Source organism: Coturnix japonica, chromosome 1 (assembly GCF_001577835.2).
Source record: "Coturnix japonica isolate 7356 chromosome 1, Coturnix japonica 2.1, whole genome shotgun sequence".
Lineage (NCBI taxonomy): Eukaryota > Metazoa > Chordata > Aves > Galliformes > Phasianidae > Coturnix > Coturnix japonica.
The window spans coordinates 87,172,712-87,198,616 of NC_029516.1; the positions used below are offsets into that span (position 1 = coordinate 87,172,712).

Genomic DNA, 25,905 nt, shown 5'->3' on the forward strand with positions numbered 1-25,905 from the left:
ATTCCCATGGTACCTGGAGTCATTATTCAGATTTAGGCTAGTTCAGCTAGCACAGTCTGCAAAGGGATAAACACTAAAGAGTTTAGAATTTTTTATTTTTTTTTTAATTATTATATTTTTAAAGTGGTCTTTAAAAGGCTACAAAACATCAAAACAAGTCAGTTCTGTATTTTTTCTTCTTACTGGTACTCAGAGGCCTAAGTATTTCTATGGCAACCTTTTGACTTTGAAGAATTTGCCAAATGACAAATAAGAAAAAATACATTACTCTTTCACTTAATAAATAAATGCACAAAGTCTAATGTTTACTGGTGCACTTACCACCTTCTGAAAACTTCTTTATGTGACAGAAGCATGCAGACAAAATACTGCAGTTTGATATACGTAGGTAGGAGATTTCTGTCACTGAAAGGTGGCACAGCAGTGCCAAGCATGATCTCATCTCTTCTGTCACACACCAATTGTCATTGCTGATATGGTTGTACTACTCTTCAGTGACTCAAATGGAGGTGATAGTTTCTGGAATATGCTAAAAATAAAACTATTCTCCTTTAAGTCAGAATGAAATGGAAAAAGATAGCACTCCTTCTCAAAATGGAAAAGGATAGAGTTCTTTCTTAGCTATCATCCAAACAATGTAATTTCAAGCCACAAAAACTAATATATGCTCATATATTAAAAAAAAAGAAAAAAAAAAGAAAAAAAAAAAAGTCCTTTCTATTTTGTTTCATGCTACACCACTCTGAACTGATCATTAAGGCAAGCCTGACCTGGTGACCTGACCAGGACCTACTATATCCCTACTATATTTAAGTGAAATAATGTTTCACATGCTTAGGTTGCATTTAATTAGTATGAAATTTTGAATATTGATGGTAAGTGTCTTTTTTGTTTTTATCTCCTCCAACGTGGTAGGGAAGTAAAGTTATTGTAAATTGCTTGATTTCCCCTTACTTCATTAAAGATTTTCACAAATCTTCTATTTCTAAGTTAATTTTAAGACTCCATCTGAGAGAAGTATAGCAACTACTTTTGAAAAGTAGACCAGTGTTACTTTTAGGTGGAATTATCCAAAACTTCTGGGCCTCTCTCAAATTTTGGGCTACTTTTTACAGTTATTCTCCTGCATGGCTACTGTAAGAAATACAGCAGAGTGCCAAAATAAGAAAATATTAACTTCCTCATTTAGAAAATTCATCTCGCATGTGAAATAATGGGAGAAATAGGGATAAATGGGGTTAATAATTTGGTTTCCCAAATCATCTATTGTAAATCTTATAACAATTTCAAAAGGTTATAAATAAGAAAACACCTATTTCAGAAATGAGCCAAGTGTTTATACCTAGCAGCAACACCAAGTAATCTAGCACAGAGCTGTTAAATTCACCAGCTGCCATCCACCTGAGGCAGGATCATACCTCATTTCATCTATGTAGTATAGATCATATGTTAATATCTGCTTGAATCAAACATGATCACTGGCAGAAGTAATCCCAACTCCTGAATTTTCCAGTCAAGCTGAAATTTAAATGACAATGTCACAACTAATAGAATATAAATATTTGAAACAGGTATAAAGCTAAACAGAAGACGAAACTGATTCAGTTTGCAGTAAGAACTACAATCCTTGAACATTAAAAATATATGTATCTATTTTCCAGCAACACATCAAAGAAACAAAATATTTTGTTCTTTATAGCATAGTAAAGACAAAACAAATCTGCTCTGAAATGGAGGTAGCAATGAAAAACATGCATTTGGATAATATGCAGGTATCAGGAAAGAATATAAACTTATAAATTGCTCTCCTTCAGTTTAACATACACAAAAGTATAAAAATATACTTCTGTTAAAATGTCACCCTCCTAAAGAGCTGTGAGTATCATAATATTAAGAAGAGTTCTCTTTATCTTCCTTCTGTAGGAGGTGAATTTTGCTCTGCCTTCAAGTCAAGTCTCTAAACACAGCAAAACAAAAAACTACAAGATTTGACTTGCCATTCCTGTCAGATGACAGTTTTAACAGATCATTTGAACATTCTGGTGGTGAAAATATGGTGGAAAGAGAGATTACTTTGTTTTGTTCTACCTGGCTTTATATTTTCAACAGCATAGATAGATGCTAGCCTTGCCTACTTTTGAATGAAACAGAGATAGGAACAGTAGGATGAAAAGGAAGAAAAAAGTAAAAGCAAACCCTATTATAAGGAGAGCGGTGTCTTTTCTACAGGTACAGGATTAGATATAAGTGACCAAAGAAAGCAAGCCACTTATACACTGCAATCACTACACTTCCAGACTAGGAAGGAATACTGTTTTTTTTTAGGTTTACTCTGGTTTTACTGTTACAACTCCTGGGAATTAATTTATTGAGAACTAGCATAATCTCAAAGTAATACAGTAGGGACTCAGGTTTAAAGCTGACTATTGATTTTCTAAATGGAGAATTGTGAATTACTCTACTACGTGGGGAATTCTCCAAGTTTGGTAAGCAATAAAGTTACTGCAGAGGCACATGGCTTGGCTCTATTCACGACAGTTCAAGCAAGCTAATTAGCATGGGATCACCTTTGTTATGGAAACAGATGCTTAATCTAGATCTTATATTTAAATTATTTCAACTTTTATTCCTCCAGCTTCATAAGAGTGAAGACCTGAGACAAGGTCAAGATCAAACTTTAGTCAAACACATTTGTTTAAATAAATAAATAAATAAATAAAAACAATGACTACATAAAGACTACAGCTCTTAGAAATTTCTATAAACACCAGTACAGACTTCTCACACTAATCCAAAAACAAAACACAAAAACAAACAAACAAACAAAAAACCCCAAACAAACAAAAACAATAAATAAATAAATAATTCGCCGAACAGAGTAACCATATTATTATTATAGAAGATACATATCAGTGCAAACTGCAAAAATTCAGAGAAGCAGTATGATCAATTAAATTATTTTAAAAGTCCATACAGGTACAGAGTAAAGATCCGTGAATGAAAATTAAATAAGTTCAGGATATTTGTGAACACCAAAAGTGAATTGCAGCCAGTGGCAGTTGCAATTTTTCCATTATGCTCAGTTAGATTTCTATACATTTTTAGAAGTAATTTCAAAGACATAAAAAGGAATCTAAATTTCACAATAAGAAATCAAAATCCAGAGACTGTCTTCCTCCGGACTTGTTATTCATAATGGCCACAACCTATACAGAGCATTCCAGAATGCACTTGAAGTTGACCAAAGGGTGAAAATCAATGATGAAGTTTCTTAACAAGCACGGAAATCTACTCCATCCCCTCTTCAATTCCAGAACTATTTCATTTCAAAAGTCTTTGAAAGACACAAAAAAAGAAAGGACATGCAATGCCTGTGCTTTTACTGCTATGCAATAGAGGCACAATGAGCTGATCATTTAGGGCCTGATAGAAGCTCACCAAAGTCAATACAATCCATTCTGTTTATTTCAATGGCTTTTATACCAGGCCCTTAAATAGGCTGTTAAAAATGTCTGAATGATTTTGGCTCAGTATCACCACACCCGTTCAGTTTCACTGACTGGTTATTTCTTGGTGATTTGGCAAATGTATTTATGCATGACATAGCAGAAAATAGAAAGTTCAGAAATAGCACTTTGTCAGTCAAAATCACTTGCCTGGTGCTATAAAGTTAATATTATTAAACACTGGCTGCTAACTTAAGCCAGTTAAATACTGTTGCAAATGAAAGATGAAGCATTGCATGAAGCCATGCTAAAATGGATAGAAGGATGGTTACTTACCAACGGGGCGAGCTGTTGACATTACAATGGTGTAGTGAGAACATAAAAAAAAATTAAAAAAGAAAAGAATATCTGTCAGAATGCATGACGTGTAATGTTACGTTAAACTATGGATACTACCATGATTGCCAACCCCTCAAATGACAGCCTATGTAAAATATTCACTATTATTTCTGTTTTGTCACGTGTTACTATTACCACATTTATTTGAGTATAGTATCTGAGCAAGCTGACTGGAACCATTCTCTGAGAAACATTTTTTGTTATCTTCACATGCCATCAGCAAGTATCACTGTTAGTGCCTGATAAAAGAGAAATCACTTGCATTAGGGGGAAAACAAACAAACAAACAAAAAAAAAACCCCAAAAACCAAAAAACAAAAACCAAACCAAACCAAACCAAAACAACAACTTTTAGATCCTGATGAACACATCAGTTTAAGTTACAGACTGCCAAATGTCATGCCAGTAGATGCAATGCATTTACTTTCTGAGTCAGATATCAATTGAATTTTAAGCATGGTCAGTCACTACAGCAGTGGGGTCCACAAAAAGCCCAGGACAATCTTTCTCATTTAATAACAGGCATGAAGGGTTATAACACATTGTTTTTTCCTCACTGACAAGACTGATGAAAATATAACAGATAGGCCACAATAGCCACGGGGATTTCAACCCAGAATCTCCCAAATTACAGCTTAGGAAACTTCTACTTTCTAAATAAATAAATAAATAAGAGAAAAAAAAAACCAAAAAAACAAAAACCTGCTGAATGATTGGCAGGTTAATACTGTTTCAGACTGGTATCAAGACTGAAAGCTGTTGCTGCAGCAAATTATTTCTTGATGATAGCAACAGCTGTTATAGTCATGTTGGGAGAGAGGACTGCCTGTCCCTCTGCTAATAAAATGCAGACATCCCCTTTCCCAAGAACCAAAAAGATGGATAAAAATTTTAATCAGGGTTTCAACCTGGTTAAATGAAACATCCCTTATTTTAGCAGTAGAAATAGTTACATATTTCTGAGTAACATTATTTACATATTTATTTACATATTTATTTTAAAATAAGATAACTAGTCTATATCCTTACGTGCAGACTATGGCCAGAAGTGAAGACATGCAGATCCCTACATAGCACAGCATGCAAATATCATTTTAGTTCTCAGCATTTCTATATCTTTATTTTTACTTTTTCATATTCACTTTAATTATTTCAAGGCTACTGCCCTTTCTCAAACAGTCATCTATTTTGAGACATTCTGTTTTTTAGTATTATGACATACTCTTGGTTTCACAGAAAGATAAGGAATGAGTGATGTGCTTCTTTCCAAGACAGAGCCCGAATACTGAATCACTGAATTCAAATTCTGTTATCATTTACAACCATGTAGCAGTTGTACAAAAAGTGTAACAGTGAACTTCCCTGACTCCATCCTCATTCATTGCTTTGAGAAGATGGAGCCATGAGGGAGGGAGCTAAGGGTTATGCTGTTGCAGCCAGGATTGCAGTCAGAACTGCAGAAAAACAAACAAACAAACACGCAAGGACCAAGGAACCTTCAAAGTGAATTTTCAAGTGCTAACATCCACATGAAGGATGATTTTGCTAAAATCAATTTCAAACGAAACTGGTTAAAAAATTCAGAATTAAATCTTCTTTTAACTAAAAGGAGCACCATACGTGGTCCCTTTTAAGTCAACAGTTTATCCAGTACTTTGTTTCCAGGAAATACAGACTAATAAAATTTAGTCACTGAATTTCTTAGCTTTTCTCATTTTCTGTTACCCTGAACATATAATAAGCTCATATCGTCATGGCTTCCTTTAAGTTGCATAAACAATATATATTCAAATATAAATTGCAAACCTAGGGGAGAGTAGCACCCATGATAATGAAAGCCTGCTTTTACTGTAGGAAAATCAATTAAATTATATGTTTAATTTTTTTGTTTTTCCACCTTACTTTGATAAAGTTCAAGCTTCAGTGATTTCAAAGGACTTGTTTGCTTGTTTCTAGTTATTGTTCATATTAAAAGCCTACAATATATAAATATCAAAAGCCTGCTCCACTGATGCATGCAGTGGACACAGTTCTAAGAGTGTTTAAAGGCTACTGAATTGGTTGCCAGATATACTGGATATCATGATTCTGCCTGTAACATAGGAGAAGATTTAGAGCATTTCTCAGAGTTCAGTGTAGTCACTATTTTCCTCACATTACAAATGGAAAAACAATCTCTTACACAAACATAACAGGTAAACCTACTTCTTCAGATGAAAACAGGAAGATCTATGTTACTACACATTACCTAGAGTGAACACAGAGGTAATATTTAGCAAATGGGTTATCACTATCTCTTTTCTTTGTTATATACTAACATCTCCCCCTCTACAAAGTCATTGGTGCTTTTTTGCCCTTTGAATTCAGCAAATTAAACTGAACTGTGTCCATGCATTAAATGGATGGAAATGGAAGCTGGCCTCTTGGGTCAGTTGACCCCTGTTCTAATAAAGCAATCCACTGAGACTTTGAACATTTGATTTAATGTGTATGAAAAGAGAAGCACAGATAAAGCCAAAAATGTTTTTATTAACCTTTCACAGCTCTACTGAAAACTGTCAGCATGCACCACTAAACTGTGAAATAGTATCTGCGTGATATCCATTGTGCCAAATTGTAGCTTATCTTTTGGAATGAAGTAATGACTACTATATTCTATTTACTAATATGGAAATATTATCTCACAAACTTTTTTGCTCTCTATAATCTCTAGCATGTCCATATCTACATTCACAAAAGACATCTGGGCAGCTCACTGTGCTGCTAGTTTAAAAACCTTTTTACCATATCAAATAGCACCCCTTACACAATGAGTGGATTCCACAGACTGGGAGATATTTTAAGTGAGAATACATTAGTATGCATTACTTACATTATTTAATTGCATAACTTACAAAATTTAATTAAAATTTTCTTTTTCCTCTGACTGGAATTTATCTTACGAGTAAAGAGTGAGCAAAGCAGGGGAGGAGCTAATAATTCCATTATACTACGTGCATTATGTACTACATTAGTAAACGTGCACTCCTTATATTTATTAGGGTATAGCACCCTAATAACAACAATTTAAACTGAGTTTTTACTTATGAAAGACTGTGAGTGTAGTTTTTACTTCTTGCTTATGAAAATGTATGCATCTATTCTTCAATTAAAAAACTATTAGACCAGATAATTAACTGCTGGGGGAGCCTATCCTACTGAACTCAACTAGAATTTTGCCACAGATATCAATGGAAGCAGGATTTCAGATTTGTAGTAAATCAGTACAGCACCAACAAGCGCACAGGATGTGTGAAAACCAAGCACAGCAGGTAAGGATTTGGCTCATTTTGTCAGAAAGCAATTGATCCATTCAGGACACAAGCTCTCTCTCTGCAGGAATGCTCACCTCGCACAGTAAGCGTAGCAGATGCTTCCACTTTTCCAACTCGATTCTCAGCAATGCATGTGTAGGTGCCTTCATCTGTGCTCATAGCCTTCTTGATGCGCAAAGTGTAGTCATCTTTAATGTCATACCTGTGTTGTAATAAAAAGGGTGAAAACATTTTGTAGCCAACAGAAATATACAGGAACTCTTACCTGGGATATGATATTCTGTCTCTATCTTGGATTCAACTTCTGAAGATAAATTATTACCTAACATTAGATAATTTCACCAAGCATTAATCTCTGTGACATTTTTATTGCACTCTGCATTAGTTAGAAACTTTACATAAAATTAGTATTTCTATGCTCACTCAGTAATAGGGTTTTATTAATATCTTGCATTCATCCTTGATCTAGAGTAATGTGATAAAATTAAGCTATCAGACATCAATTATCAATACATGACAGCTCAGATTTCTCACACCTTTAACTTCGTGAGATACATACTTTACCTTTAGCTGATTTGGAATTTTTTCCTTTATATGTAGTTCTTCACTACAGCAGCAACCCCTTAAGAAAACTAGGCAAGATGGTAGGAGTTGACACTATAACATTATAAACAATAAAAATATATTTAAGCTCTGGTAGGTGACATTTATGGAAGAGGCACATAAAAGAAGATCTATCAGTTTCACAGAAATACTACAGAGTGATTCATTAAGAGTGAACATTCATTCACAAGGCATTCAGAGTGGCTCAACCAAGAAAAACAGAAAAGTATTATTCCGTTAAGTAGTTACCAGCCTGCAAAATTCAAGCTTAACAAAGTATTTTAGGCTTTGATCCAACCTCATTAAGTCAACTGGATACTTTATCTTGTATGAAATTTATTTCCCTCCTGAATCAGGAAAACACGAGTTTTCAGCGTAGATATTTTGCTCTTGTAATGCCCTCTTGAAAATTATTTTCAATTACATTTCTTCTAGATAATCGCTAATGATATCTTAATTAAGATCAAGATTTAGCTTCGTATTTTCATGCATCAAATAATGAAAAAGGCAGATGAGACTAAAGAAAGATCTAGACCCCAGGAGATGTCAGTATTTGAACTGTGTAAATGTTTACTACATAACTTCAGAAAATCTAATTTACCTTCTCTTTGTTAAACAGTAAAGACTCTGCAAGCTTGTTCAGCAAACATACTGAAATGATAGAGAAGAGCATGCTTACATGTTTTAATGAGTAAGAATGTAATGCTATTATTTACAGAAACGTTGTGAAGATCTTCATGAGTATTTTTAATTGCTTTGGGATCATCACATGTAATCATAAGTTACATCACTATTGGCTCCTTTATTACAGTTTTGAAGCAAGAGTATTGTATTCTAATAGATATAAAAGTATCTTAACTCAAAGAACCCTATATGCTGAAACATTTAAAATTCTACTATGTCTGAGAGCCCACAACATCATTTAGATTAACTTTGTTTTATAACAAAGAGAAGTCAAAGCATTTTCTTATACTCATCACAACGTAGTAGTTTCATTCTGTACTCAATAAGTCCATTCTAGTAATTTGCCATGAATTTAAAAAGACCCAACTATGGCTAACTGTTCTGTCAGATAAAATACCACAGATTACATCCCTTTCATTAGGAGTTCCACTTAACTGTGTGTTTCCTGTATGTCAGATTTAAATAATAAACGATATTTTTCCTAGCACAGTACTACAGAGTGACAGAACAAAGTTATGACAATAGAAAACTTAAGATGTATTTTCTGGATTTGTTCAGAGCTGTGGCAGCTACTCATTCCAAATCCATAAGCAGCTGAGGCACATTACATCCTGACTGTACGCAAATTACGCAGTTCTGCATTCTGCGCTGCTCTAGTCAATAGCAAATACAACCACTGTTTCCATAATAGAGAAAAGGCAAATGGTATCCTTTAAAAATCTCAAGCATATGACATCATATCCCACAACAATGGAGTAGTTATTAATCTTTGGCCACCACAGAGTCACAGACAAAAGAAAATACTTATTTTCTTGACACAAGCCCAGCCGTAGGGGACTGAAAATATGAAGTTGCTCTCACCTCCTGTGAGACGACAAAACTAAGATCAGCTGTAATGAAAATGTGAGTTGAATATAGGAGTCCCATTTATAAAGCTGGACAACAATTAGACACTAATTTTGTTACAGTGGCTTAAAGAAAAAAAAAAAAAAAAAACAAAAAAGAAAAAGAAAAGAAAAAGGAAAGAACGAAAAGATAAACAGCATCCCTGTGGTTCACTTATCACTGCTGAGATAAAACCAGACAGGCAGCAGGGCTGGATCTGATTGGCTGTCCGCTTAAACTGGGATGCAAGCAGCCTGGGACAGGGCCCTACAGTCTGCCATGGGCTGCAGCTGACTTGTTCTTCATCTCACTGATGCACTGGTGCCAATATGCCAGCCAGCTGCCTTGGAGGCTTCAGCAGTCTTTATGCTCACACCTGCCAATCATGCAAATTGTGCAAAGGCTGCTGGGGGAAAAAGCCAGATGCATGGCATACCAAGACGCAGAGAGGGAGCATAGCCATAATCTCCCACTTGGGTTGTGAATTGGAGGAAGCAGTAAATGTGTCACTGTCATGGCCCAGTTATCAATTACTTCAAGGAGTGGTCCAGCTCTCCTACCCTGCTTCTCCAACAATACCATACCGAATTTTTGGACCACCCTGGCAGAACATGCCATTTAACAGTTGGATTCATACACAGATGGGCCCATGGGATGTCATAACCATCTGCCATCCTGAAGTACTGATATGCTACCCCTCAATCATCTGCTTCTTCCACACTGTCCCCAGAAGTCATCACGGTTCAGTGAGAGCTTTGATGGATGAAGCAGCAGGAAGGAGATAGGAAGAAAACTGGCTTTTAGCTTTAGTTGATCTATGTATAGTAGCACAAAGAGCTTGTGTGAGAAAGGAACAATGAAGTAACAAGGTGAGAAGGCTGAATGTGGTTGTATCTTCTAAGTTTCTCAAGCAATGATCTGAATAATCTGCAATAGAGTTTGATCTCTCAATCCTATGCCCTCAACAAGGCATTTCCATTTGAGTTTCTGGAGAAGTTCGCTCCCATCTGGATCAACTCCAGCTCCAAGCTGACACCTAGGAATTGGGCTCAGGGTGGCCAGACTCCTGGATTGATGATGGGGCAGAAGAAAACCAGAGTATATCAGTTATGCCGATTAACTTTGCTAGTGTGCTAAGAAGGAAATGTCTTCAAAATATGTGCAATGTCAAGAAACACCTTCGCACATATTACCCTAATATTGCTGGCTCTTAGCCAAGTAATGCCAACATTCTGCACAAAATGTAGGGCATCAGACATCTGCTACATATGTTTATGGCCATCTAATTGATATTAAATACTTCCCTTTGTTAAACATTTGGAGGTGCTTAACCTTTCAGTTTAGCTGAAACTTCAGCCATGAATTGCACTGGAAGAGGGCTTTTGAACAGCTAGTCCCTGTGTTAGGACAAAACTTAACCACTTTTGGGTGTTGTGTTACATAACTTCTGCTATGAACAAGTAATAGCTCACATAGATCTGTCTTTAATTAACTAAAAGGAAGGGGGTCAGAGGACTGGAAAGAAAGAAAGAAACAGAAAACAACAAGCAGATGAGAAAACACTGCTGGTGAGGAAATTCTAATAGCAATTGGGTGATTTTGAGTGAAATCTGGCAGTCTCTGGCACATATGAATACATTCATTGTTGCTAGTTTTGATTAATGACAGTTGTACAATAGTGCGCTGACAGTCACTGCCATACAGACACTTTTTTTTTTTTTTTTTTAATATGAAACACTGCTGAAAATGCAACCCAATCAGATTTGGCCCCTGAACAACATGTGCTATCATCACTGTACCATGAATTGAGATTGATTGGTAACCAGCTGTGACAAAGTGGGAAAAAGAGCCTTGTCCTTTTCAAGAAAAGAAAAGAAAATAATAAAAAAAAAACTGATTTGTGTCAAAACCATTACCATCTGCTTAACCAAATAACAAATAAAATGAAACGTATTAATTGTTTTAAACTATCACAGCCACCAATCTTCTATGGCTATCCAATAAAAGAGAGAGAGACAGAGAATTAGAGAATTTGGTGAAGATATTTATGTGCTTTCTGCTTTTGATATACATTCTTCTGAGTGCTTCATGGAACCCTCAAATTTCCAGATTTTAAATGTGCAGGCAGTTATGCATGAAAATACGTACTCTGTCTTTTGCATGCACAGGTAGCACAGCTGTGTCTGCAGATGGAGTCATTACGTTTCTAGATATCCAACTAGGTCTAACTGGTGATACACTTTCTTCAGCTGTGCATTTTAACGTTCGGAGATTGTATTAATATTTTCAATGAATTCATCAAATTCAAATCAGAAAAGAAGACATTATTCCTGCCAAAGGGAGACTGCAAGAGTCACATCTTAATTGCTGCGAACTGATGTCACTTGCCTCAAAAAATTACATCAATTTATATCAAGTACTTTTTTTTTCTTTCCCTTTTCTTTCCCTTTGTTTTCCTTTTATTATTATTATTATTATTTAGATATTGCACAAAAATAACTTTTCTATATTTCCTTTTGCCTGTTTGCCAGGCTATTTTGCAATACCTGCATACAAAACTTGAAGATTACTCACAGTGTCATAGAGAGATGACACTGGCCCAAAACAGAGTAAATGTGATGTAGTTAAGAAGGATCAAGCTTCCATCTCCACTTCTCTTTTGTGCTGCTGGCACTTCACTTCCCAGCATAGTGCCACAGCTTTTTACTTGCTCCTAGACTTTTAGAGCCAGATGGAGGAAGGCAGAGAGAAACTGTATTGAAGATCAGAAGCATAAGACCATTGTCTGCTTCAGCTTTGAGTGGTACAGGAGCAGAACGAAGAGCTGTGATTCCCATCAGGTAAGCGTCTGTCCCTACTGCCAGCTCCCTTAAATGAAACATTTGTTTTACACTTACAGTTCATGTGGTGATAAGCAGAAGAAGAAAGATGATGCACAAACCAACATGAGTGACACAGCGAAAGATAAGGGAACCCTCCCATTTTTGCTCCTTACTATAACCTGAATCAGAGACAGAGAGCACAAAAATGCATGCATTCGTGTGTTATGGTCTCAAATTATTTTACTGTATGATTACAATCATGGCTGCTTTTTGCTCAGTGGCTCTAATATGTAGCTGAAGGCTACTGTAGATTGTCTGACTGAGGGACTATCCCCAAGTGCTGACACAGCAGCTGCCACTCACACACACATGCTGATTCCCATTTATGCCTTGGCTATGCTATTCATACCAAAGAAAGGTATACAACAGTGTGACATTACCTTGAATTTCTTATTGTGAGGTATATCTCATAATGGTTTATAAAATGGTTTACTGGCTTAATGCCAACAAGCCAGAAAAGAGTTAAGTGACACAGGTCAATATCCTTTATTTTTAATTAAAAGAAACTGACAGCAGTTTTGCTTTAGTCCAAAATCTTTTATGGGTTTTAAGCAGCAGAATTTTTATTTTTTTTTTTTTGGTTGACACTCTCAATTGCAATAATATAAAACACAGAGCCACACTCCATTATCCCTTAAGCCAAGGCATTCAACAAAATGGCCTAAATCTCATAAAAGATGAATGCAACAACTACAGTCAGTGTGCCAACATTGTGAAACTGTTCCCGTGTCCAAGGAAATGATGTTCTCTGACTTCTCTGGAAGCATTACGCTATGCAGCATTACTCTTGTGAATGAACACACATATGTGAATACACTTGATTAGTATTTCTCAAAATCAGCAGCCGTGAACTCCGAAGAAACCCAAGAATGAAAAATGGGACTCTATTTTTATTTCCACTAAAATAATTGGAAAAGATATATAAGTTCAGACAGAACATGTTTGGGAAACCATGTCATAGTAAATGCTCTAAAATGACAGAGGCTTTCTTTTGCCTCTACAACTCTGTTTGCACAGAAAAGTACTCATAGGGAATTACTACATGATAATTATCCAAAATGGGCTTCTGATTTGATTTTAGTTCCAGACAGACCTCCATATTTGAAAAACTGGAACCTCAGTAGAAGGATGAGCTAAGAGACCATGTAATGACTTGGCATGGAGACCTACCCTCCTGTCACCAGAAGTAGTCCGTTACCTCACAGATGAGACACATTTGTCTGGCACCTGGGGAGGTTTGCATTATTAATGTCTAAAACATATATTCATTTCAGAAAATACACCCTTGATTCTCAGGGTTATCTGCTCAGCACACCACTGACATTAATTTTAAGATTAATTTTACAGAAAAACAGTGTTTTGTTTTTTCTTACCATAAGAAATGTGTTCCAGTCCTTGCAGGTATTTTTTGTCCATTTGAGTTTTTACAAAAGTGAAAAGATACTGCAGGAAGTGCAGCACAAGGAGATCTGAGACAAGACTGGCATCTTGAACTCTCTAAATATGGCTTTAAGTAATATTGTATTTTTAATATGAACACATACATTATGAATAGTTTGATACAAACAACTTGTGCTGGCCTATTATTACTTGCCTTAAGCATAATAAATGATTATGATAAACTTTTCAGAGAAGTAACATATTTTCTAATCCATACTTTGAATCATTAACCAATCACAAAGAATGCTTTAATCAAAATGCCTTCAACATTACAGTTGAGCTGGAAAACATATTATTAAAAGTAAGAGTTTGCTAATAATATGTAATTTCCAACAAAAAAACTTAGCAATAGCAACTGAAAAATATTTCTCAAAGCTAAAACTTTAGTCTTCCGCTGTTTCCACAGACTATTTATTTATTTATTTTTTAACTGAGATGACAAAGTTTACATCTCATACAAGGATAGAATGTACAGAAAACAGAAGAAATCCCTCTGGGCCAACCATTCCAGAAGCATCAATAATGCTATAGTCATAGCTCTTGAACTTTATTCCCACTTGAGTAGAACTACCAGCTTCCCTTTCTTGAACATTTCCCAGAAAATCTGCACACTTTCTCATTCTATTATATTTAACAGTCAGTAAACTGATAATAGTAAGCCTGAATTGCTTGATATCTGTACGCATCTCAAGGAAGCATATTACCTCAATATTTTGAAGCTTATACAGGCAATGTATAAACTATGTGATTATGAAGCTTTTATTTGTTATATTCTATTTTTACAACACTAAAGAAAGATTCAAGCACTAGAATAGGTAATTTGAGCAAAATTCTACATCAGATTTTCCTGAGTCTCCTTTCTGCCAAAAATACTTACTTATTTCTGTCTTTTATGACTGGAAAATTCTGAAAAATCCATGTGTAAGGATGTTACTACCGGCATTACATTTTCCTTCAGAATTCTATTAGTGACTCCATTAGTTTTCAGACATCCAACAGTTTTAGGATGTTATGTGAGAGAGGATAAAAACTAAACAACTCACTATTGGCAATCGTATTTCAAGTGCATTGCCACTGATCACTTCATAGATCATCAGTGGTTCACTCAGCATATAGAGAAAACATGTAGGCTGCTAGTTGACATGATTCCTTTATGGTTGTTGTATGTAGGGCTGTAAAACTATTTTCCAACCTTGACTCTTGTATAAACAACTGGAGACTGTTTTCATGCATCTGCAAACATACTGCATAAAACAATAGCTCTTATTCAGTTGTGGCAAGATCTGACACTTAACATGAAGCCCATTTAAATGTCAGTTCTATTAACTATTTCTCTGCTGCTCAGTCTAGCACAAACAAGTTTCAAATGCTCCTGCTCACAGCATTTAATACTTCATGCAAATAAAAGGCAGATAACCTCCAGGCTAGACTACAGACCTTTGGGGTAACTGTGGGATGGTAGATCTACAGAACATTATTCAATGCCATGTACTGAGAGATTTCAATTGTCAAAAAATACTCTAATTCACACTTTCACATGGCTATCGATTCCTTAGGAAACATAAGGAATGTTTTTCCACTTACAGACTAAGAAGGTATCACTGACAAGCAAAACATCTGTCAGAAAGCAAAGATACTGAACAAAAAGAAACAACAATTAGGCATGCCATTTTGATGCTACATACAAAAACCAAAACCAGTCTCTACATATCACCTCTCTATCTCTAAATAATCACTCTGACTTTACAGGAGAATTTTCCTCAAATTATTCAACATAACAGCTACACACACACCTACATAGCATGCTGTTGAAATTCACCTGTGCTCTGGTAGGCAACATAACCTCTTTGCAAGTTGTATTGTAGCTTCCACTGTGCCAGCCATGTTCTGCATTAAACCCAATATAACAGCATCCTCTGCAAACTGTCTCTACTCCCTCCCCATGTACATAAGAATACAAACAGCATATTCAATCTTTTTCTTCCACTGTCTCCTTTTGACATGCTATTAAGAACATCCAATCTTCTTCCTTATGCTCCTCATAGAGGGAGTTGATCTCTCTTTGAGGCCTGGCTTAGAAAACAAAAGATGAGCATACAAATCATACTGTTTCTAACCAGAGGTGATGAATAGTACATGTAATATAGCTAATATGAAAGACATCCTATTTTCCTGACCCTTTATTTAAAACTGTTAATTGTTATTAATAGCAACAGAAATTTACTGATGTAACCAAAGATTATATCCATTATTGTACTAAAACACACTCTTTACTCTAATTAATTTTCAATACACATTAGACTGCATTTTGTTACAATCTGTACAGAGATTAACTCGACCAAAGCACACTGGAATGCAGTGTTATTAGCTCATATTTCATTGAAAGGTCATTCTCCCCTTGGTTGTGTCTAGAGGAGGCTGTAATTAAATACCTCACTATCCCATCCACAGAATATAAATAGAAGTATGTAGCACTGCGTTTACTCAGAGAACTCACAGTTTCACCACTTCTTAAAAATTACTGTCTCTCCGGCTTACAGGGACTTATTCTGTGATCATGCAAAAATACAAATGCAGAACACTTCCTGCCACTGGGCCTTTTTGGATGGCCTCTTAAAAATATAACTTTTCAGAGCCTACTGAGATAAGATTTGCTGTAAATAGCATTTAAATTTGTTTCAAAGATTTGTACCTGGAAGACAGGTAAACAGATTTCGTGATCATCTCCCCTTAGCTTTGTACCCACAAGAAGCCATGAATAAAAACTACTCAGTGAAAATGAACAACATCATTGCTCCTTCTCAGCTACGAACCTACAATCTCTTAGTAAAACTTACTCTTGATAAACTGCACGCTATTTTCCTTCTGAAGCATCACTCTTGATTTTTCTGCCTAAACTCTTCCACTGTGTGGGCAGTACATAAAACAAGTGTATCTTCCTGCTACTATAGTTGCCACTCTTCATTTCTAGTATAATATTCATCTAATCAGACAATGCCTGTAAATGCAACTTCCAAGAGCAGGTTGTAATTTCATTAGAGATGTATTTACTGAGCTAAGCCAGCTGTTCTTTGCTGGAATGCAAAAAAAGGCCCAAGTGATTGCTACTCAGCCATTTTTAAGGCAACTGAAAAATACATTTGCTGAGCCAACCTCACTTTCCCGAAGAGCTGGCACTGCTAGCTTCTTCTGTGTAAAAGGTTTAAACAGTTATTATAGTGTGTCATAATTTTTAACTTGTAATTGAAAATCTCTTCACTTCCTGGAAAAAAAATAAAAAATAAAAAATCCGTATTACTTGCTGTGTAATTACAGACTATGCAGCTGCTCTCTTCGATTCTGCTAGAAAATTTGAAGACATGAAACACTGTACAAACCTTATTCAAATTTTATTAAAGTGCTAGTCATAGATATGCCACTCTCATATTGGAGACTCTCAAGTAATATAGCTTTCTTCTTGTTACTAGGAACGAAAAGGAGATGAATCAAGAGTTGATTCAGGCCATATTGAATTCCTGAAAACACAGGAGACCAGCAGACCCTTAGCAGGAAAGTATAATCTCTATTTCTGCCAAACAGACATCAAAGGAAAGCTACCTGAACATGTGGTTAGATTGACTTCAATGTGTAAAAATGATTTTTATTTAATTTTCAGTATTTCCTGATCATCTGCATTGCTGCAACTGGCTGAGTTGTTTTAGTGCAATTTTTGTGCCATTTCCTCGAGTTGCTTGTAATGAAAAGAAACAGTATTCATGAAGTTGTGAATCTAGTATTTCAGCTAAAGGCAGCCAGACTAGTGACCCCACAATATCCTGTTCACCTCCAGTAGTTTGACACGAGTCACACTTGATTAACTATTCCCCTTGCCTTTGTATGCTGTGGAAGGTATGGTGTGATGTTGAATTTTTAGAGCAAGTAAAATAAAATATACAATATGCGCCTCTATCCTGGTTTCACAATGCATTTCAGTCCTGTGTCACTGATTTAAAATAGACAGTTTCTGGGAAAACAAACAAACAAACAAACAAACTTTATACACCACACATTTCACCATTGCTCTCTGTTTCTGCCATTTGGTGCAGCATCAGTATTTTTAGCAAGCTACTAATATGCTGGGATTGGTTTAGGGTCTAAAAAGAATTTTCAGATCTGAATAATTTAATTATTTATTACAACAATATACATAGCTTGCTCTGAAAATAATGCCTCCTAATTATTTCCATGGAAAGTACGACAGATACAAAGAGCACAGTAACACTGTTTGATAGAGCAAATTCTTAGCTACAAAATGCTGTTTTTCTACATAGTTACCCCCATAAGCTATGCATTTGCACCAGTAATGAAGAAGTGCCTGCAAGCCATGCATGTAAAAATCTGCATGGCTCACTGAAATGTGGCTGTGGCTACCACTGAAACACACCAGCCACCACCTCACTGTGCTCACATTCACTGTTTGGACTCCATAAAAGTTAATCAGTGTAAAATGTCTTTGAAATCTCAGATCATCCCCATAGGATTTGAAAAAAGAAGCTCCCTCTGAGTGACAGCAAGACTTTTTTTTTTTTTTTTTTTTTTTCCCCAGACGTTTTAAAAATATTCACGAGGAGAAAAACTTTTGGGTCTTAAATTCAAAAATATCAGCTGACAGCTGCTTTAGATCATTAATTCAAAACAGAGAAAATTTGGAATAAAGACCTGCACACTCAGAATAAACTTATGTCCATCTGTTCTTAGTTTCAAAGCATGATTGTTCATAAATTTCTGGGTAATTACAAGGACAATTAAACAAAATACCTAAATTAAGATTTTTCAAATTTTCATATTTCTAAAGACACTTACTTCCTTAGAAGTTGTTTCCTCCCAAATCCAACTGTGAGTGGAGATGTTTACAGTTCACCCGGGACTTATAAAATTAAAACTGTAATAGCCTGGAATTATTTCCCAATTATTACTCAACACACCAATTGGTGGAGCAATACTTTTTCTATTTGCCACCAGAAATTACTGCAATTGCTTTTCTCTTTGTTTTCACATATGTCAGTAAAAAAGGTAGAAGGAAGATAGAAAAACAGAGAAGGATTTCTGAAAGACTATGGATATGGTATCAATGTTCCTAGAATTTATCATCAGTGGATTATAGAAACAAAATCCATTCACATACTGAGTTTTCAGTTTATCTCACTTCATTATTACTGACCAAGGTATTTTTGAAAATGGAATTAACAACAGAAAACCATAATAATAATTTGCAATACTTATTGAAGCAGGTGTCTACTATAATTATTTTGTAACATAGGAATGTGGCCAAAAGGAAAATATAGGGAAAAAAAAAACCACCAAACACAAGGAAGTTCCACAACCAACAACAAAATAACAAATATGAGGAGAACATCGCTAGGTGTAGAAAGAGGAAAATTTGTCTGTAATCTGTAAGATAAGGCTTGTCTTGCTATATCAAATAACAAGCACATGCAGTCAAGAGTAGTTTCAGAGTTACTCAACAGTGACGTTTGAATGCAAGGGAAACACAAACACTGCTCTTACCTTCCTCTTGGCAGGTCTGCGTCATCCTTCTTCCAGCGGACAGTCGGCTGTGGGTCCCCCTGCACCTGGCACCGGAAATCCACGGCCTCCTCTTCCAGCACCACCTGGTTGATTGGTCGCCTGAGAAATGTCGGCCGCTCTTGAAAAGAGACATTAAAATTCCTCAGTGAGTCAGAGGGCTGAAATGAAAAAAAAACTTGACTTTTCAGCAAATTTTTGTTTACCGATCCTCAGAAGATAGAAGAGGGCTGAGTTCCACAAATTCAGACAAGTGGAACTGATGATGTGCACCGGCAGCCAGAACAGTGACAACTGGGTTGGAGATGCTGAGGTTGCCATGTCTGGCCTTCACATAAATGCTGAGTGCCACTAGCATGAAGCATGTGCCATGATGTGATGTCTGCCTGTCACAGCACTGAGGATGTCTTCCAGATCATGCCCTTCCATGTGAACTCTTTGGCTCTGCACTGCTGCATTCTCTGAGTGTGATTTAAAAGGTAATGTCTGCTCCAGGAATATATGAGCTGCCTACAGAGATATCTTGCCTTTGGCAATAATCAATACCTTGATGCTTTGGAGAAAAATGCAAACTATGTTAGGTGTCCCAGCCGATTGAGGGCTATTGTGCTGAGGTCAAATCTTCACTGATCCCCATCACTAACTTCATCACGGAAAAATAAATTAAGGCCTGAATAATAAGTTCTGTTTACCCTTGTTATTTTAGTCTGCACAGCTACAAATATTATTAATCATCATAATGTTTTACAGGCCTGCTTGAAATCCAGATGCAGAGCCACAATCTGATCTCAGTTACAGTGGTACAAACTCAAAGTACCGGTAATTTCATTTGAAAGGATGTCACTGGGGTTAGTTTCCATGTTGCCTTTGGATTGCTTAAATTTTGTGCTGTCCTCTTCTAGCCATACCACACTTTTATTGTCATAAATTAATTACGCCAGAGACAAACCATTGTAAGACTGGGTTTACATGAGGTAATATTTCCACTCCTGACACAGATTTGTTATAAAGACATTTAAAACCATTTACATGCTATGTTTCACATTTCATTCTCAGCAAGTTGAGGGGTATGATGTCACTTAGAAAATTATTCAAAATTGACACAGATGTAGGCAATACCAGACTCAGACTTAGGCAAATTGTTCTCCTAACCACAGAGCTGCATTTATGGGCTTGCTATAGATGTTTAATATATGCAAATTAAAACAAAACAAAGCAAAAAACAGCCAAAAACACAACAACAACAAAAACATTAAAAGGACAATAATAAGGTTGCAAAATCTAACATGCAGCACCTAAGTCTCAGAACTGTCAAAATTAAGGCTGTTTGTACACCTTTTCTTTATTCCCTTTCTGCCTAATGAGAATGGTTGCAATTATATGATCACATACAACTTTTCCCCTAAACAATTCCATAGTGTTGGTATTCATCTAATGAGCAGGTGTTTAATATTTTGCTTTTGTTGTCTGTTTAGTGGGTGGCCTCCTGTTGTACTACTCAAAACTCTCTTCAAGTAAGGAATTATTACTTTCCTCCTGATCTCCATTACTTCTATCTCAATGCTTCATAAACAATTCATTTATTTTCACAGCCCCTCTCAGAGGGGTGTGACAGAGATCTCAGAAAGCAAGGTAAAAAAAAAAAAAATCTGCTAAATTTTCATGCCTAATTTGAGACACAAAACTGTCAATTTATTTTTTCTTGAGAATTTAGCATCCATTTTATCTGTTCAAAGCTCAGCTTCCATTGAATTCACCTGCATCTGATAAAACGTGAACCACTCTTACAAATTGAAATAGTAAGGAAGAAAAGAAGGAATACAAAAACAAAAACAAACAAACAAAAAAACCTGTTAATAATTATTTATATCAGTGATACAGCATCACATAGGAACTCAATAATGCAAGCAGAGTTATCCAAAGGCAGAGAAAAATATATTTTGTCAGCAGAACAACAGACACATTCAAGAATCAACATCACTTTTCCTGGTGTTAGATATAATAACATGTCTAAGTGGGCAGACTTTCTTCTCCCTGTTTCTCCCAAGTCATTCTTGTTCTCCTACTTTTTGTTCCAATTTGTTCTATATCCTGTGCCTGAAGCTTGCTGTAGCAATTGGGCATACTGATGTAGAAAGAATAACCCAGGGAACTACTGACCTGTCAGTCTCAACTCTATGCTGGGGAAGATGATGGAACAGATCCTCTTGGAAGTTATGCTAAGGCACGTAGAAGAGAGAGAGGTGATACAGGACAGTCAGCATGGCAACCAAGAACAAGTCCTGCCAGTCCAACCTAGTGCCTTCTATGATTGTGTATCTGCATCAACGGATAAGGAAAAAGCCAGTGGTGTCATCTGGCTGGACTTCAGTAAGGTCTCTAACACAGTCCCCGATAACATCCTCTCTCCAAACTGGAAAGACACTGATCTGATAGGTGGATCATTTGATTAATGAGGAACTGGATGAGACTGTACCCAGAGAGTGGTGGTTCAGTGTCCAAACAGAGATCAGTGACAAGCAGTGGACCTGAGTATTGGGACCAATGTTCTGTAATATCTGTAAATATCAGTAACATCAACAGTGGGACTGAGAGCTTCCTCAGCAAGTTTGTGGATGACAGCAGATGTGTGGTGTTGTCAACACATCAGAGGGATAGGATACTATTCAAAGAGACCTAGATGGATTGAGCAGTTGGTCCAGGTGAATTTTATGAGTTTCAGTAAATTCAAGTGCAAGGTCTTAAAGCTGAGTCACAGCAACCCCCACTATCAGTATAAAGGATAGAGACAGCCCTGCTGAAAATGACCAGAGTGTACTGAATGTACTGAATGAAACCAGCAATGTGCCCTGGCAGCTCAGAAAGCCAACCATATGTATCCTGGGTTGCATTAAAAACAAACAAACAAACATGGCCAGGAAGCTGAGGGAGGTGATCCTGTCCCTCTATTCTGCACTGGTGAAACCTCACCTGGAGTACAGTATGTAGATGTGGGGTCCACGGTGCAGGAGATACATAGATCTGTTGGAGCATGTTCAGAGGACAGCCACAAAAATTACCCAAGGGATGGAGCACCTCCCCTGTGAGAACTGACTGAGAGAGTTGGGGCTATTCAGTCTGGCAAAGAGAAAGCCCTGGGAGGAACTTCCAGTATCTTCAGGGGGACTTTTAAAAGAAAGGGGACAGACACTACAGCAAGCTTTGTGATGACAGGACTGGGAGAAATGATTTCCTAAAAGGGGAGAATGAGAGTGGATATAAGGACAAAAATATATATCTTAAGAGTAGTGAAGCTCTGGAGCAGGTTGTCAGAGATGTGTTGGAAGCCCTGCCCTCGGAGATCTTCAAGGTGAGGCTAGATGGGACTCTGAGCAACCTGATCTAGCTGTAGGTGTCCCTGTTCACTGCAGGGTAGTTGGAATATATGATTTTCAAAGGTCTCTTCCAATTCAAATGATTCTCTGATTCTACGAAAATTTAAAAAGCAACAAAAATTAAAATCAGCTAAAGTAGACATCAAGCATGGAAGATTTCAGATTAAGTCATTTTAGTCTGACAAACATTTGGACTGGTCAAAGTAGCAAAAGCATTAGCTGTCTGCCTTAGCATTAAACAACACACATAGACTGTCTGTGAAGACATGCATCAGAAAGGGAATATGTTAATTAAACTTTCTGTAAGTTTTTCTCTACAACTTCTAATCTAAAAGAACTCAGTCCAATGTTTGTCTTAGCTTGCAAAAAACACATTCTACATTTTAGTGGTAGATGATCCTTAACCAAGAAATTATATCCCAGTAAACATCCTTATAGGTGATTCAAAGTTAGTCAGCTTTGAACATAATAATTCTACATCTACCTTTATGTTTGCCTGACCTGCCTACAGAAATGGTTGTTGACCATGTTTACAAAAGTTGCAGGTAAACAGCTAAGAAACTAAGACTTGCATATTTATGAAACTGCTACTTGTGGCTATAAACACTTCTATACAGGAAATGAGAAAAGAAATTCCTATCACATTTTGAAGAGAACTCTGCTGATGAAGCAGTAAATGTCCAAAAGATCATTATGTAAATCACTTGATTCCACACCAAGACAGTTTAGGAGTATATAATAAAAGTTTCAGATCAGGCTCTAAAAATTGCATTTTCTGAAGTAGTTTTACTAGAAAATATAGCTTTGTAAGTACAGATAACAGTTATCAATGACATGCAGGTAACAATGAGTGCTATTTCTATTTTTTCCATTATCTCTACATTACTCGCAGTATGATTTGGGAAAGAACAAGTTCTCTCTCATGTTGTTTCCTGTTTTCATATCATTCAGACAACACCTTGAATATATCCAATTGCTAATTATACAGCTATAAAGTGATCAGAGTGAATGCCATTGCTAATGCAATTAACATTCTTTATGTGAGATTAACTGGATTTGAGTCACCTGCATAACTTGCTTACAGCATTAATCTCTCAGGAGACACAGCACTGCTTGCCTGAGCATGCTAAATAGAAAATGTATCTTTGCATAGCCAGGTCAAATACAGTTTCCGAGGAAAACCTGAGAAAATACACCATGATTTTTTGTTTTCTTTTGAAATGATTTGCCCACAGACCTCATGGCATAAACAGACACTGTTACTCTGTCAAGTGTTTTCAAAATATAATATATTTGAAAAACAAAGGGTAATAAACTTAAAACATAAACATATATAAAACTTTTAATAGTTATTTTATAAGTTTTTTGTCAGAAAATGAAGTACCTACTTTCCAGGCTTTCTCTGATGAATATTAAAAATCTTTGAAGAGAGCTATAAAATAGACCATGGCTATATGTCATGTCTAAGAGTTGTACTCTTAGAAAGTGACCATTCTAACTTCAGAATAAACTTTGCTTGCAGTTACAAAAGAGGATTGTTACTGCAATCTAGATGCCTACAGTATGTTGCAGTACTTGAGATATATACTGGAAGAAAATCACAGAATTGATTCAAGCCAGAAACATAAAAAAAATTCTTCCTTGCTTTGGGTGCTGACACAAGTAAACCCCAGAACTCAATTTCCCCTCCATTTAACAACAGGTCTGTGTATCACACTATATTAGAGAGATTCGGATGACCTTCAGATGTATTACTGCCCTTTCTCAGTTCCTCAAAAAGTCAGACAACCATATATGGGATTTCAATCTAATTAAAATGATCCTAACTACCTTAATATATTTTGTCTGCTGAGGCAACTGCTAGAGTGAAAGATTTGATGGTCTCCATAATGTGAAGACTCAATCTGATTTAAAACTGTTTTCTCCTTTGCTGGAGAGAAGGCATCATTTTGTGAAAATATTCTCCTGTTCTATAAAGAAGTAATAGAACATGAGTTAAATCGATGATTCTGGGGAGGGACTTAGTAGTAGATAGTTAAAAAAAGCAAAACAAAACATTTTTTTGCTTTAGTGTTCTGATGCAAGGGAAAGAACCATTAGATGATTGGAAGAAAGTTTCACTTCAAACTGCTGTCAATAATGCAGATAATTCATTACCTGCAACATGAGCTGCATAAAGTAAAGCTCTGCCAAAAATGAAGATGAGGGAGAAGATAGCATGCCAGGACGCTAGCCACACAAATGAAAATACAGTTGCAGCAGCACGTTTTACTATTTGAAGATATCCTTCTATTACCAATTTTTAGGCACTTTTAAGAGTTTGAAAACTAAGCACTTCTGTAGACGTTCCACACTTCTGAGCTAGCCAACATGCAATGAGCCTGCACAGTGAGGATGCAGAGCACAGTAGGAGGTGCTTGCAAATTAACTAAAATTACTTTTTTCAACTCATTGTTTTCCTCCTATTGCATACCTTTAACAAGGTGTTAATTGCAGAGATAGGTTTTACTAAGCATAAATACAAAATTTGGAGTTTGATCAAACACTTTTTCACTGTTGAATCATCCTAGTGCGTCTTATTAGTACCAATGGATGACAAATACTGCAAAGCCACAATGATTCTTTACAAACTTGCCACAAGCATGCTGCAAATGGGAAGTATTAAGGATTTGAAGAAAAACAGGAAGAGTTAAGCTCTGAAAGACAAAATGCACACTGCTAACATCTCTGCCTTGAACTGTGAATGTAAACTTGATTTAGGAAGGTTTTCCACATGGCTGAGAAATCTTTTGGGACTAATTTGCAAGATACGATGTGACAAGATTCTGCTAGGGCCTTCCATATCGTCAGAATTCAGGAAAGAAAAATGGGGCACAATGTCTTCATTAAGGGTTTTTCGGATTTCTTCTTCTAACATCTTGTCATCACAGTATACTCTTGCTGGAACTATGGTATCTGTTTTAGTCTGACAATATCAAGAGAACATCAAACGCAAATATTTCTTCAAGCATCAGAAGAAAGTACCTCTTCATCCCACAGGACCTTATTAGCTGAAGAAAGGTTTGGGTACCAAAGATAAAATCAAAGATTAACACAAAACAATCTTTAATATGTCTAAACTGACATATCTTTTAAGATATTTTCATACTCTTATTAGCTACAATTTATATTCTTTTGAGGTTATTCTAAATATAACTCACTTCTTTTCACTGCCTGGTGCCAGTCTCTTGAAGTTGATATATTAAGGCTTTCATTGATTTCACTGAGCTTAAGAATCAATATACAAGATATATCTTTGTACATTCTCTTCAAA

General features: G+C 36.2%; 1 protein-coding gene across 1 annotated transcript in view; it reads right to left on the reverse strand.

The window, feature by feature from the left end:
• The window catches only part of ROBO2 (roundabout guidance receptor 2), an 861,802-nt gene that overhangs the window by 111,665 nt on the left and 724,232 nt on the right, over nucleotides 1-25,905 (reverse strand). Inside the window, exons 5-7 of the mRNA XM_032448447.1 lie at nucleotides 19,201-19,339; nucleotides 7,234-7,361; nucleotides 3,783-3,794 (exon numbers count right to left, since the gene is read on the reverse strand). Coding sequence (XP_032304338.1) covers nucleotides 3,783-3,794; nucleotides 7,234-7,361; nucleotides 19,201-19,339 — 279 coding nt within the window. The remainder of the gene's footprint in view (nucleotides 1-3,782; nucleotides 3,795-7,233; nucleotides 7,362-19,200; nucleotides 19,340-25,905) is intronic.